Source organism: Eumetopias jubatus, unplaced genomic scaffold, assembly GCF_037043125.1.
Source record: "Eumetopias jubatus isolate StellerSeaLion01/CBP00866 unplaced genomic scaffold, mEumJub1_p1.0 scaffold_11, whole genome shotgun sequence".
Taxonomy (NCBI): Eukaryota; Metazoa; Chordata; class Mammalia; order Carnivora; family Otariidae; genus Eumetopias; species Eumetopias jubatus.
In genome coordinates, this window is record NW_028274817.1 from 101,918,591 (window position 1) to 101,933,265 (window position 14,675).

General features: G+C 37.2%; 1 protein-coding gene across 1 annotated transcript in view; it reads right to left on the minus strand.

Moving 5' to 3' along the window:
* Positions 1-550: 550 nt before the first annotated feature.
* IL1RAPL1 (interleukin 1 receptor accessory protein like 1) overlaps positions 551-14,675 on the minus strand; it is a 686,391-nt gene continuing 672,266 nt past the window's right edge. The window contains exons 9-10 of the mRNA XM_088028576.1: positions 1,717-1,887; positions 551-1,269 (exon numbers count right to left, since the gene is read on the minus strand). Coding sequence (XP_087884702.1) covers positions 551-1,269; positions 1,717-1,887 — 890 coding nt within the window. The remainder of the gene's footprint in view (positions 1,270-1,716; positions 1,888-14,675) is intronic.

Consider the following 14,675-nt stretch of genomic DNA (forward strand, 5'->3'; position numbering starts at 1 on the left):
GGGGCCCTCCTATGAACAAGTGTTCTTCTCATCTTTTTTTTTTTTTTTCTTCCTCCCAAATGGCAATGCTGGAATTTGCAGCACTGCTCTCTGAAGGCCCCCGTGGCCCTGCTGATCCCAGGCAGAACCCAAGAGAGGATCCGGTGCTCCTTGTCCCATCGGATAGATTTGTCCAAGCACCCCAAGGAAATGTTAAAAGCAAAACAAAATCAGGAAAAGAAAATAAAACCCGTTCTAAAACTAAACTAATGAAGCAAAAAAGGGTTTTCTATCTATACATAAGTCTCTTCTTTAAAAAAATGTAAATTTACAAATTCCAATGACATATAAAACAAAGTCAAAAAATGTAATGGTAAGAGACATGGTAAAACAGGAAGACACTGATGCTACAAAGAAATTGCCAAAAACATATGTACAAGACCCTGTTTTTCCTCGTGTTCTAGAGATTGTAATGCATGTTTTTAACAGCAGCAGTCGAGGATTTAGTTCCAGGCACTGGACTGCACACTCCACTCAAGCTCCCAGGGACGGGATGTCCCTTGCTTTTCTGTCACCAAATCACACTGGATATACTGGTCTCCCTTGGCAACAGCGGCAGGATGGCACTGTTTGTGTGGGCCTCGTCTGGATTCTGCTCCCTGCTCGATTTTGTCTGTGGCCGCTGCCCGTTGATGAGTGTCATGGGGATGTTACAATAGGTATGCTGATTTCCTATGGAGGTAAGGGGCAGGGTGCCGGGAGGAGGTACGTCGTACTCATAGCTTCGGTAGTAGTGTTTCTGACGCATCTGTGAATGGTACGTGTTGTGAAAGGTGGAACGGAGATCTGGATGGGCAGTGGCTAGAGCTGTAGAGGTGGCCGCGGCCATGGAGATGGCCGAGACAGTCTGCAGCTCCCCAAAAGGCCCCTGCTCACTAACATCTAAAGCCTGCTCGTGCGTAATGGGTTCTATCCTCTTAAAAGGCATTTCATATTGTAAACGTTTCCAGAACTTAGAGTTCAACTTGTTGCATTTCGGTCCGTGCCATTTAATAACCGTCAGGAGCTTGATGGTGTGCTTGAGGGCTTCCACCTCCTGGTAGTTCATAATGCCTCGGAGTTCACTGCATTCAATCAGTATCACTTTAATTTCTCCAGTGACCAGCATGTTTCGAAGTCTGGTCTCCAGCTCAAAGATGCTCCAGCCCCTTCTGACTACATAATTTGGGGTCATGACAATAATCAGCCTCTTGCTTTGATCTACACACCTTGCCACATCTTCAATGTATGCTAGAAAAGAGAAAAGAGTTTATCAGAATGACCGGATCAAAGATCTGCTCCAGAAAGCCCCAACAGCTTCTCTTGCACACGTTATGTGATAGTTATTGCTTGATAGGTCATACCTTAGAATATGAAGATAGCCAATGACCACAATGAATAGAGTATGGGCTTCTCTTTTCTCAATGCTAGAAATATTTTTCCCAGGTACCAATCTCCCATTTGTTTTTTCAAATGTCAAGACTCATAAAAGGAGATGCTTTACAGAAGAATGAACTAGCTTCTCCAGGCCGTCAAAAATTAAGTTTCATATGAACACATATGACATTTCTTTCTTGAGACACTGATAGATACCATTTTTGATGTAGAGAACCACAAGTTAAAATTCTGCCTAAAAATAATGATGACACACAGACAGACAAAGAGTATGCACACTCTCAGATGAAAACATTAACTTACTTCCAGTTGGGATTAAATCTCTATCCGGTATGAACAACTTATATCCATAATGCTTTTCAAGCATGTCAGGTAGGATTTCAAGAGCAAAGCGTTCTTCTTCCCCCGTCTCTTGATTCCACTGGTCAGGATCCACTTTGGTGTATGATAAGTACGCATCATAATCTTTATTGTCTGTCAAAAAGATTACAGAGTAAAGTTGAAGTCACTGCTCTCCAAAGAAAACATTAGGGCATGAAAACATTGAACTCTTTCAAAAAACATCTCTAAATGCCCTCCTTTGGGGAGACCAAAGAAAGAAGCCTTTACTAATTTTCAATAAGAATTCAACGATGTCAAATATTCTGGAACTAAGTTGGAGGTATAAAGGATCACATTTTTATTTGTTGTTTTTGTTGTTGTGAAGACAGTAGCAAGAAAATTAACAAAAAAAGCAATGGAATGTTAACTTTCAACATTTTTGATGCACAGGTCATGGAGAATCTTGACTGCTTATAAAAGGCACTTAGTTGGGTAGTATGCTCTTACTCTAAATAATTGTACATTCAACTAATCCTGCATTGGGCCATTTTACTCTGTTGAAAAAAAAGAAAACTGCACCTGGCTTGACCATGGAGGAATGATATTTTGATTGTGGGCACTGTACTGATTTTCTGTTGGAGAGAAAATAAAATCAAGCATGGAATAATTACTTTTCTACTGGGAGCCAGGTCTTGGATTTTGGGACTTAGAATATTATTCCACTGAATTATTTTAGAAAACCATATTGTTTTGCTGGTCTCCATTTATCTCACACATAAAATACTGCCAAATATTTTTTTATCATGTTTATCCACCATGAGAATAAAAGATTACAATATAAATGAATGAAACTTTGTTCTAAAATCTGTTTCTTTTCTCATTCTTTCCCCTTTTTACATGGAAACTCTTCAAATATTTGATGACTACTCTCATGCATTATTTTTACCTTAATTTTTTAACATTAAACATCCCAAATTTCCTATTTGTTGTTTCTAATGGAAATAAGTCATGTATCTTCTGGATAGTCTCTCATTCATCCATTGCCTTTTCAGAATGTATTATCAGGATTCATAATTCACCTCAAATCTAAATACTACCAATATACTGAGTTTACCAAATATCAATATCTTTAGCTCTCTTTTCTACTTCCTTGATGATTGTCAGAGTATTACTCAATTATCAGATCAAGTCAGATTATCAGAAACATCCCTAAATTTCAGGACAAAATGAGCTTTGTATTTGGCACAGAAAATTTAAAACTTTGGGGTTATAAAACATCAAAGATCGAGGGACACCCTTAACTGTTGCTCTGGGTGGCTTTGGAGCACTCCTCTTGACTACGGGAACACTATAGCTCACTTTTGCAGATCCATATGGGTGTGTTCACTTCAGTAGTCTGATAGTCCTGAGCCATCTATTCTATAATTAAAACTTGTTAGGGCAAACTCAGAAAATTATTAACTGTATCTGACGTTAACACAGGTATATAGGAAACTAACAACTCAAAAAAAAAAAAGAAAAAAGAATTCAAACTCAAATCTAAAAAAAAAAAGAAATTAACAACTCTGCTATAGGATGTCTGAAAGAAAACCTTTAGGTATAGAGGATTAAAAAAAACCAAAACAGGTTTCAGGTTAAAAAAAAAAAAAGGTTTAGAAAAATAGCAATCATCCCAAATGTGCCATACTCTGATAATTGTTATTTTCCTTATTCTTCAAACAGGAAATAGTTGTACATATTATAAATAAAATTCAATTTTCACCAAAAATGATAATTACGTTTGCTAGAGCAGGTCATGCACATGTGCCAGCAGTCTACAGCGGTACCATTTTATTCATGTAAACACTTAAGTTGAGTAAGAAATCATAGAAAATAGTATACATAATAAAGCTAGGATGTAATACCAGTTAATATTTAATTAAAATGTCCATTCATTAGATATTCACATGCCATATCTATGAGATATAAGACTTCCTTTACAATACCGGTCAGTAGCTTCCAATCTAGGAGGAGATGTAGACAAGTCAACAGCTTATTTCTAGGGGACAGACATGTTGCTAAGACTAGTACACGGGTCATGGGCCAAGGAAGGACTCCTTAAGCCAGACTGTGCATTGTAGAATGATTTCATGCATATACTGTTTTCTTTCTTGGAAGTTGTTTTCTCCCAGTTTGCTACAAAGTACTATAATATGTTGAAGTTTGCCCAGATCTGGGAAGTGTAATGGCTAGCCTCATTCTTAGCCCTCTGTCTTCTCTAAGCTTAAAAACATTTGAAAAGCAGATCAATAATGAACACCATTAAGAACAGAGCACATATGACTCAAAAGAGATGTAAACAACTGGTCCGCTGATCCTGGTAAGATCCAGCTTGATATCACTATTGCTTACATGACACTGTCTCTTCCTCTGATTCTTCCCTGGGCATCTCTCTTCCAACTCATAAATGCTGTTATTTCTCAAGATGTTTTCTGTGACCTGCTTCATTTTTCTCTCAGCCCACTTTCCCTTAAAAATCTCCTCTCCTCCCATGACATCAATAACCACTTCTATGTAGCTAACTCCCTAATTTAGATGTGCAGTTCTGTCTTCCTTCTCATGAACTACCAACCATACCCCACTTTTACCTGTAACCTGGGCCCCTTAATTTGGATGTTCAGCGTGCACCTCACATTCAACATGCTCACAACATAGCAAGCTTTCCGTCTCAAGCTCTGTTCTTCACGTTTTATTTCACTTTAATAACATTACAATCTCACTTCTTTAATCTCCAAATGTCCGACGTATGTTCCACTTATCCTTTTTAATTACTGATAATCTCAGGCATTCATTGGTAAAAGTCCTTTGGATTCTACTTCCATCATCCTGGGCCAGGCCCTACTCATTTCTTAGCTGTTATAATTCTATTTTAGTAGGTCTTCCTCTCTGTTTCTTTCTCCTTCTGGCCCATTCCACATAGAGCTGTAAAATTTATCTTTCCAAATCTTACCACTGATCATGTTTATGGTATCCTGGGAAATAATTATGGTTACCCATTGTCAAAAACCAGCAGCTAGATCTGTTTTTGATTTCTTTTGAGTTTGAGTCTGATATCTTTGACTTGGAGATGATCTCTTTTCCCATGTATGGTATTATTGTGCTCACATCTTATCTTTTTTCTTTGACTACAATATCCTTGACTCAGATATCTCACCAGGGCTTAGTAGATGATCAAACAGATCTGTTGATTAAATAAATGAATAATCTTTCATTTGCATATCACATGACTTATATTTTACACCAAGGGTGGGGGTTTTCTCAAGACCCGGGCTATTTTCTAGGACAGATGTCTTTGCAGATATATACTCCATGCTGCCTGGACTCCTCAAGGAATTACTAGGAGCTATGGGGTCAGTGTTTATCAAGTTTCCTTACCGAAACCAAGAGTCAGACACTTAACCAACTGCACCACCCACGAGCCCCAAGAATTTGCATTTATAGCAAGGTCTCGGGTGATGCTGCTGCTGGTCCAGGGACTACATTTTGAGGAACTCTGCTCTAGGACGCCGTACAGGTATCCAGAGGGCTCAAAGGCATCAGAGAACTGCAGGCGGTTGCTAGGTAATTGACCAGAGAACAACAAAACTAAACATTGCAGCATCAGCTCCATGATAAGTGGTGCTGAAACTTACAGGGGATGTACTCTAAACAAAAAAGCTGAAAATCCACACTTTCATCAGAAAGGAAATAGATTCTTGCCTAGAGTAATACGTACATTAATTGTATTAAGCTGAAATGCACCTCAGGAATTGGTGCTAAGGCCTCAGTCAGTTCTCTATCTCTTTATATCATCTGGACAAATTTATAGTAGTTAAGCTGGTACCTCTTGGATAAAAAGGAGTTGCACGCATGCAGATTATCTTGGTAGTAAATGTGGCTCAAAAGCCCCTTGTGAGCATCTGCAGCAGCATCCTCAAATCAATGGAACACTTGACTGATGTCTAATTCCTCTTTCCCTAGAGCCTATGTCAGAGCAGTAATGGGCTAGGCATTTATTTACTACCAGAAGGAAACTCCTGATTTAAAAGTTATCAAACTGCAAACATCATGCCAGATACCATACTAAATTTAGCAATGTTCTCTGCCTCAAAATCATATGGATTTCAAGGTTTCGTCTCTTCCCAATTACCAGATAAATATGAATCTTGGGTAACATCTCTTCAATTCTGTTTAATATCTGTAAGAACATATATTGATTTAGTATCTACAAGAACATATATTGACTTAATATCTTAATGTCTGAGCTTTATGTGACTGGAGAAACTTTGAAAAATTAACATTTTTTTATAACCATAGAAAAAACAAAGCTATGCTAAGGTTTTTAAAGAATAGGTCTGTGATCTTTTCAATTCAACTTAAGTTTATAAACAACTTAAAAGTGGTTACTCATAACATGGTAGTACCAGGGAATATTTTCTTCTAAACTTTATTCTTTAAATTTTATTTTCTGTAATTTAAACCTTCAACTATAATTCTGTTCACTAAAGAGATGGAAAAGAGCTGGGGTACATGTTCTTTGCAATAGTTTGCACAAATTCGAATACAGTCATTGATTTACTCTTCCCATGACTTTCAAGTGATTCTGATTGCAATGTTCAACAAAAAATGAAAAATGGGAATGATGTCAGCAAAATGGCCAAATAAGACATCTGTGCATAAATCCTCTCAGCCATGGTCCAGAGCAAGTCCTGCCCACCCAGGGTCCCATACAGTGACCAGGCAGAGGCTCAACCAGGGACCTGGTTGGAGCCATATCTGTCCACACACCTGATAAAAGCCTGCTGACTAAAGACCCAACTGTGGACCCTGAAATGGACAATTATACAGGCACTGTCCTACTGAGCAAGGTACTAGAGGTAGGTCCATACACCCCGGTACCAGAGGAGATCCTTGCCCACCTGAGCCCCTGGCAACAAACCTGCCAAACACAGACCTCATTGCAGACCCAGAAGTAGCTGCAAAACTGGCTCAAGCCCAGAATGACTGCAACTCTGGAGGTCATCCCATTGGCTTGGAGAATAGACGGGAGAAGGACTTGACCTGCTGAAATCACTCCGTAAAGACTACAAGACGTGTTTGGTCCTTCAATTGCACAGACATCAATGCAAAGGTACATAGATCATGAAGAATCAGGCAAACATGACAACACCAAAGGAAACTAACGAACTTCCAGTAATGAACCCCAAAGAAATGGAGATCTACAATTTGTTTGACAGAGAATTCAAAATAATCATTTTAAACAAACTATAGAAACTGAACTGTAGAAACCTTGCAGGCCAGGAGGGAATGGGATAAAACATTCAAACTGATGAAAGAAAAAAATGTCAGCCAAGAGTACAAGAATACTATACTCAGAAAAGCAGTCCTTCAAAACTAAGGAGAGATAAAGTCATTCCCAGACAAATAAAAGCTAAGGGGGTTCATCACCACTAGATCTGCCTTACAAGAAATGCTAAAGGAAGTTTTTCAAGTTGAAATGACAGGATATTAAGAACATGAAAACATAAAAATATAAAACTCAATGGTAAAGGTAAATATACAGTCAAATTCAGAATACCCTAATACCGTAATGGTGGTATAAATCACTTATATCTCTAGTATAAAAATTCATAAAAATAATATTTAAAATAACTACAATTATTTGTGTTAGTTCTGTGAAAATAACTATTGGTATTTTGATAGGGATTGCATTAATTCTGTAGATTGCTTTGGGTAGTGTGGACATTTTAACAATATTTGTTCTTCCAATCCATGAGCATGGAATGTCTTTCCATTTGTTTGTGTTGTCTTAAACTTCTTTCATCAGTCTTTTATAGTTTTCAGAGTATAGGCCTTTCACATCCTTGGTTGAGTTTATTCCTCGGTATTTTAATATTTTTGGTGCAGTTGTAAATGGGACTGCTTTCTTAATTTCTCTTTCTGTTGCTTCATTACTGGTGTGTAGAAATGTGAAAGAAAAATTATCCTAAAATTTGAATGGAACCACAAAAGACCACCAAATAGCCAAAAGAATCTTGAAAAAGGAAAACAAAGCTGGAGGTATCAAAATTCCAGATTTTAAGTTATACTACAGAGCTGTAGTATTCAGAACACTATGGTACTGACAAAAATAGACACATAGATCAATGGAACAGGATAGAAAGCCCAGACACAAACCCATTATATGGTCAATCAATCTTTGACAAAAGAGGCAAGAATACGCAATGGGAAAAAGACAATCTCTTCAATAAATGGTGCTGGAAAAACCGGACAGCTACATGCAAAAGACTGAAACTGGACAATTTTCTTACACCATACACAAAAATAAACTCAAAATGGATTAAAGACCTAAATGTGAGACCTGAAACCATAAAAATCCTGGTTAGAGAGCAGAGGCAGGCATCTGACTGATATCAGCTATAGCAACATTTTTCTATATAGGTCTCCTGAGGCAAAGGAAATAAAAGCAAAGATACACTATTGGGACTACAATAAAATAAACAGCTTCTGCACAGCAGAGGAAACAATGAACAAAACTAAAAGACAACCTACAGAGTGGGGGAAGTTATTTGCAAATGACAAATCCAAGAGAGGGTTAGTATCCAAAATATATAAAGAACTTATACAGCTCAACACCCCCCAAAACAAATAATCCAATTAAAAATGGGCAGAAGACACAAACAGACATTTCCCTGAAGAAGACATCCAGATGGCCAACAGCACATGACAAGATGCACAACATCACTCAACATCAAGGAAATGCAAATCAAAACCACAATGAGGTATCACCTCGCACCTGTCAGAATGGCTAAAATCAGCAACACAAGAAACAACAAGTGTTGGGGAAGAAGTGGAGAAAAAGGCACCCTCATGCACTGTTGGTGGGAATGTGAAATGGTGCAGCCACTGTGGAAAACAGTATGGAGGCTCCTCAAAATTTCTAAATATAACTACTCATGATCTAGTAATTGCACTACTGGGTATTTACCCAAAGAATACAGAAACACGAATTTGAAAGGATATATGCACCTCTATGTTTACCAAAGCATTATTTACAATAATGAAATTATGGAAGCAGTCCAAGTGTCCATCGACAGATGAATGGATAAAGAAGATGTGGTACGTATATACAATGGAATATTGTTTAGCCATAAAAACGAATGAAATCTTGTCATTTGCAACAACATGGATGGAGCTAGAGAATATAATGCTAAGCAAAATAAGTTAGTCAGAGAAAGACAAATACCACATGATTTCACTCATATGTGGAACATAAGAAACAAAACAAATGAACCATGGGAAAAGAAAAGAAGAGAGAGGAGAGACAAACCAAGAAAAAGGCTCTTAACTATAGAGAACAAATTGGTGGTTACCAGAGGGAAGGTGAGTGGGGGGAATGGGTGACCTAGGTGATGGGGATTAAAGAATACACTTATTATGATGAGCACTGAGTGATATATAGAATTGTTGAACCAGGATACTGTATACCTGAAACTAATATAACATTGTATGTTAACTATACTGGAATTAAAATAAAAAATTTAATAAAAAAACTACAAGACAAACCATAAAACAGACTCTTAACTATAGAGAACAAACAGATGGTTACCAGAGGGGAAGTGGATGGGGTGATGGATGAAGGGGATTCAAAGTACACTTATCTTGATGAGCAATGAGCAATATATGGAGCTGTTGAATCAGTATATTGTACGCCTCGCACTAATATAACACTGTATGTTAACTACACTGGAATAAATTAAAATTAAAAAAAATAACTACAGTTACAGTAATTTCTTAATGGATGCACAATATAAAAAGATGTAAATGATGACAACATTTGCTTAAATTGTGGGGGGAGGAAGGTAAAAGTGTAGACTTCTTTATGCAATTGAAAGTAAGTTGTCATCAATGTAAAATAGTCTGTTATATCTGTTAGATGTTTCATGTAAACCTCACGGTATCCACAAAGAAGAAACCTATAGTAGATACACAGAGGCTAAAGAGAATTCCTTTCCTTAAAGTATACAAGTTAAAAAAAAAAATCACAAAGGAGGACAGCAAGAGAGGAAGAAGGGGAAAAAGGAACAACAACAACAACAACAAAAAACCAAACAGAAAATAACAAACTTAGTGACAATACTAAGTATTTACCTATCAATAATCACTTGAAACATAAATGGACTAAATTCTCCAACCAAACAACAAAGAGTGGCTGAATAGATCAAAAAGTAAGATTCAACAATATGCTGCTTACAAGAGTTTCACTTTATCTTTAAAGACACCCACACACAGGCTGAAAGTGAAAGAATGGAAAAAGATATTCCTGCAGATGGCAACTAAAAGAAAACAGGAGTGGCTATATTTGTATCAGATAAAATAGATTTGCAATGAAAACTGGTCACAAGGGACAAAGAAGGTCACTCCATACTATATTGTGATAAAGGGGTCAATTCATCAAGAGGATATAATAACTGTAATATATGTGCACCCAATATTGGAGTACCTAAATATGCAAATATTAACAGAACTGAGGGGAAAATAGACAGCAATATAATAATATTGGCAGGTTTCAATAACCTATTTTCAATACTGGATAGATCACTGAGATAAAAAAATTAACAAGGAAACAGTAGATTTAAAGAATACTATAGACCAAATGGACCTAACAGACATATACAGAACATCCAGGCAAAAGTAGCAAAACACACACTCTTCTCAAGCATGTATGAACATTCTTTAGGCTAGATCATATGTTGGGCCACAAAATCATTATCAAGTATCTTTTTCTGACCACAATGGTTTGGAAGAATATGGAAAAATACACAAATACGTGGATATTACATGACACACTCTTGAACAAGTGATGGGTCAAAGAAGAAAGCAAAAGGGAAGTCAGAAAATATATTGAGACAAACAAAAATGGGAACACAACACAACAAAAACTGAGATGAAACAAAGCAGTTCCAAGAGGAAAATTTATAGTGATAAATGCCTGAATCTGAGAGAAAAGAAAGATCTCAAATAAATAATCTAACTTTATACCTCAAGGAATTAGAAAAAGAAATACAATCTGAGCCCCAGGTTAGTAGAAGACAGAAATAATAAAGATTAGAACAAAATAGATGAAATACAGAATACGGAGACAATAGAAAAAAAAAATCAATGAAATGAAAAGTTGGGCTTTTAAAAAGAAACAAAATTGACGAGCTTTAGCTAGACTAACCAAAAAAAAAAAAAGAAAAATTAAATAAACACAGTTATAAATGAGAGAGGAGACATAACAACTGGCACCACAGAAATACAAAGGATTGTAAGAGGTGACTATGAACAATTATATGCCAACAAATTGGATAGCCTAGAAGAAACAGATAAACTTCTAGAAACATAGAACCTCCCAAGACTGAACTGTGAAGAAATAGAAAATCTGAACAGACCAATAACTAAGGAGATTAGAGCATTAATCCAAAACCTGTCAACAAAGACAAGCCTAGGACCAGATGGTTTCACTGGTAAATTCTACCAAATAGTTAAAGAAGAGATAATGCTTCCCTCTCAAACTCTTCCAAAATATTTAAGAGAAGGAAGCATTCCCAAACTCATTTTATGAGGACAGCATTACCTTGATACCAAAGCCAGATAAGAATACTACAAGGAGGGGCACCTGGGTGGCTCAGTCATTAAGAGGCTGACTTCAGCTCAGCTCATGATCCCAGGGTCCTGGGATTGAGCCCCGCCTCAGGCTCCCTGTTCAGTGGGGAATCTGCTTCTCCCTCTCCCACTCCCCCGGCTTGTGTTCCCTCTCTCGCTGTCTCTCTCTCTGTCAAATAAATAAATAAAATCTTTAAAAAAAAGAAGAGTACTACAAGGAAAGAAAACTACAAGCCAGTACTTTTTTTTTTTCTAAAGATTTTATTTATTTATTTGACACAGAAAGAGAGTGCAAGCAGGGGGAGCAGCAGGCAGAGAGAGGGAGAAGCAGGATCCCCGCTGAGCAGAGAGCCAGATGTGGGGCTTGATCCCAGGACCCTGGGATCATGACCTGAGCCGAGGACAGAAGTTTAAGTGACGAAGCCACCCAGGCGCCCCAAGCCAATACTTCTGATGAATATAGATACAAAAATTCTCAACAAAATACTAGCAAACCAAATTAAACAGCACATTAAAAGGATAATACAGCATGGCCAATGAGATTTATCCCTGGCATGCAAAGATAGATCAATATATGCAAATCAATAAACATGACATTCCACATTAATAGAATGATGGACACAAATCATATAATCTTGTAAATAGATTCATAAAAAGTTTGACAAAAAATTTATAATTTCATTGTAAGAGCTCTCAGCAAATTGAGTACAGAAGAACCATACCTCAACACAATAAAGGCCATATATGACAAACCCACAGATCATACTCAATGAAAAGCTGAAGGATTTCCTTCTGAATTCAAGAACAGGGTAAGGGTGCCCACTCTCTCCACTCCCATTCAACATGGGACTGGCAGTTCTAGCTAGAGCAATTAAGCAAAGAAATAAAAGGCACTTAAATAGGAAAGAAAGAAGTAGAATTTTTTCTTTGCAGATGACATGATTTTACATATAATAAAACCTAAGGATTCCACCAAGTATCTGTTAGAGCTACTCAACAAACTCAGTAAAGTTTCAGGCTTCAAAGCCAACATATAAAAATCTGTAGCATTTTTATACAATAACAACAAATCATCCATCTAAGAAAAAAAGAAAGAAAATAATCCCATTTACAATAGCATCAAAAATAATAAAATACTGAGGAATAAATTTAACGAAAGAGGTGAAAGATCTATACATTGAAAACTGTAAGACATTAATGAAAGAAACTGAAGACATAAATGAAACGACATCCTGTGTTCATGGATCAGAATAATTAATATTATTAAAATGTCCATACTACTCAAAGCCACCTATAGATTCAATATAACCCCTATCAAAATTCCAGGGGGATTTTTCAGAGATATAGAAGAAACCATCCTAAAATTCATATGGAACTAAGAAAGACCCTGAATACTAAAATTAACAAGTCAGGAAACAACAGATGTTGGTGAGGATGTGGAGAAAGGGGAACCCTCTTACACTACTGGTGTGAACGCAAACTGGTATGGCCACTCTGGAAAACAGTATGGAGGTTCCTCAAAAAGATAAAAATAGAGCTATCCTATGACCCAGCAATTGCAGTACTAGGTATATGTCCAAAAGATACAAACGTAGTGATATGAAGGGGCACACACACCCCAATGTTTATAGCAGCAATGTCCACAATAGCCAAACTATGGAAAGAGCCCAGATGTCCATTGACAGATGAATGGATAAAGAAGATGTGGTGAGTGTGTATGTGTGTGTGTGTGTGTGTGTGTGTGTGTGTGTGTGTGTGTGATGGAATATTACTCAGCCAGCAAAAAGAACAACATCTTACCATTTGCAATGACATGGGTGAAACAAGAGGGTATTACGCTAAGTGAAATAAGTCACTCAAAGAAAGACAAATATCATATGATTTCACTCATATGTGGAATTTAAGAAACAAAACACATGAACATAGGAGAAGGGAGGGAAAATAAAATAAGACAAAATCAGAGGGGGAAAAAACCATAAGAGACTCAACTATAGGAAACAAACTGAGGGTTGCTGGAGGGGAGGTCAGTGGGGGGATGGGGTAACTGGGTGATGGGCATTAAGGAGGGCACTGGATGTTATATGCAACTGATGAATCACTAAACTCTACCTCTGAAACTAAAAAAAGGACCCTGAATAGCGAAAGTAATCTTGAAAGAGAGGAGCCCAGCTGGAGGTATCACACTTCCTGATTGCAAACTATACTGCAAAGTTATAGTAAGAAAAACCAGTATTATGGTGGTAGCATAAAAACAGGTACATAGACCACTGGAACAAAACTGAGAGTCCATAAACAGACCCATGCATATACAGAAAACTAGGATTTTACAAGGGGGCCAAGAATAATCACTGGGAAAACGATAATCTTTTTAATAAAAAGATGTTGGGAAAACTGGATATCCACATGACAAAGAATGAAGTTGGACCTGTCTTATATCTTCCATAATTTTTTTAGGATTTTATTTATTTGAGAGAGAGTGAGCACAAGCAGGGAGAGGAGCAGAAAGAGAGGTAGAAGCAGGACCCCCGATGAGCTGAAGGCAGACACCTAATGACAGAGCCACCCAGGCGCCCCCACCATCCACAAATTTTAACTTGAAATGGATTTAAGACTTAAATGTAAGACCTGCAATCATAAAACTCCTACAAGAAAACATAGGGAAAAGCTCTTTGACACTGGCCCTGGCAATGATTCTTTGGAGATGCTACAAGAAGCACAAGCAACAAAAGCAAAAATAAGTAAGTGGGACTACCTTGAACAAAAAAGCTTCTGCACAGCAAATGAAACAATCAAGAAAACGAAGAGGCAACCTATGGAATGGGAGAAAATATCTGCAAACCAATTATCAGATAATGGGAGGGTTAATATTCAAAATATAGAAGGAATTCATACAACTCAACATCAAAAAGATTAAGAATCCAATAAAAAATGGGCAGAAGACCCAAACAAACATTTTTCCAAAGACACACAAATGGCCAATAGGTACATGAAAAGATGCTCAACATCACTAACCATCAGGGAAATGCAAATCAAAACCACAATGAGATCTCACCTCACACCTGTTAGGATAGCTATTATCAAAAAGACAAGAGATAACAAGTGTTGGCAAGGATGTAGAAAAAAAGGAACTCTTGTACCGTGCTGGTGAGGATGTAAATTGGTGCAGGTACTATGGAAAACAGTATGAAGTTTCCTCAAAAAATTAGAGATAGAACTACCATATGATCCAACAATTATACTTCTGACTATATGTCTAAAGGAAAGAAAATCACTAC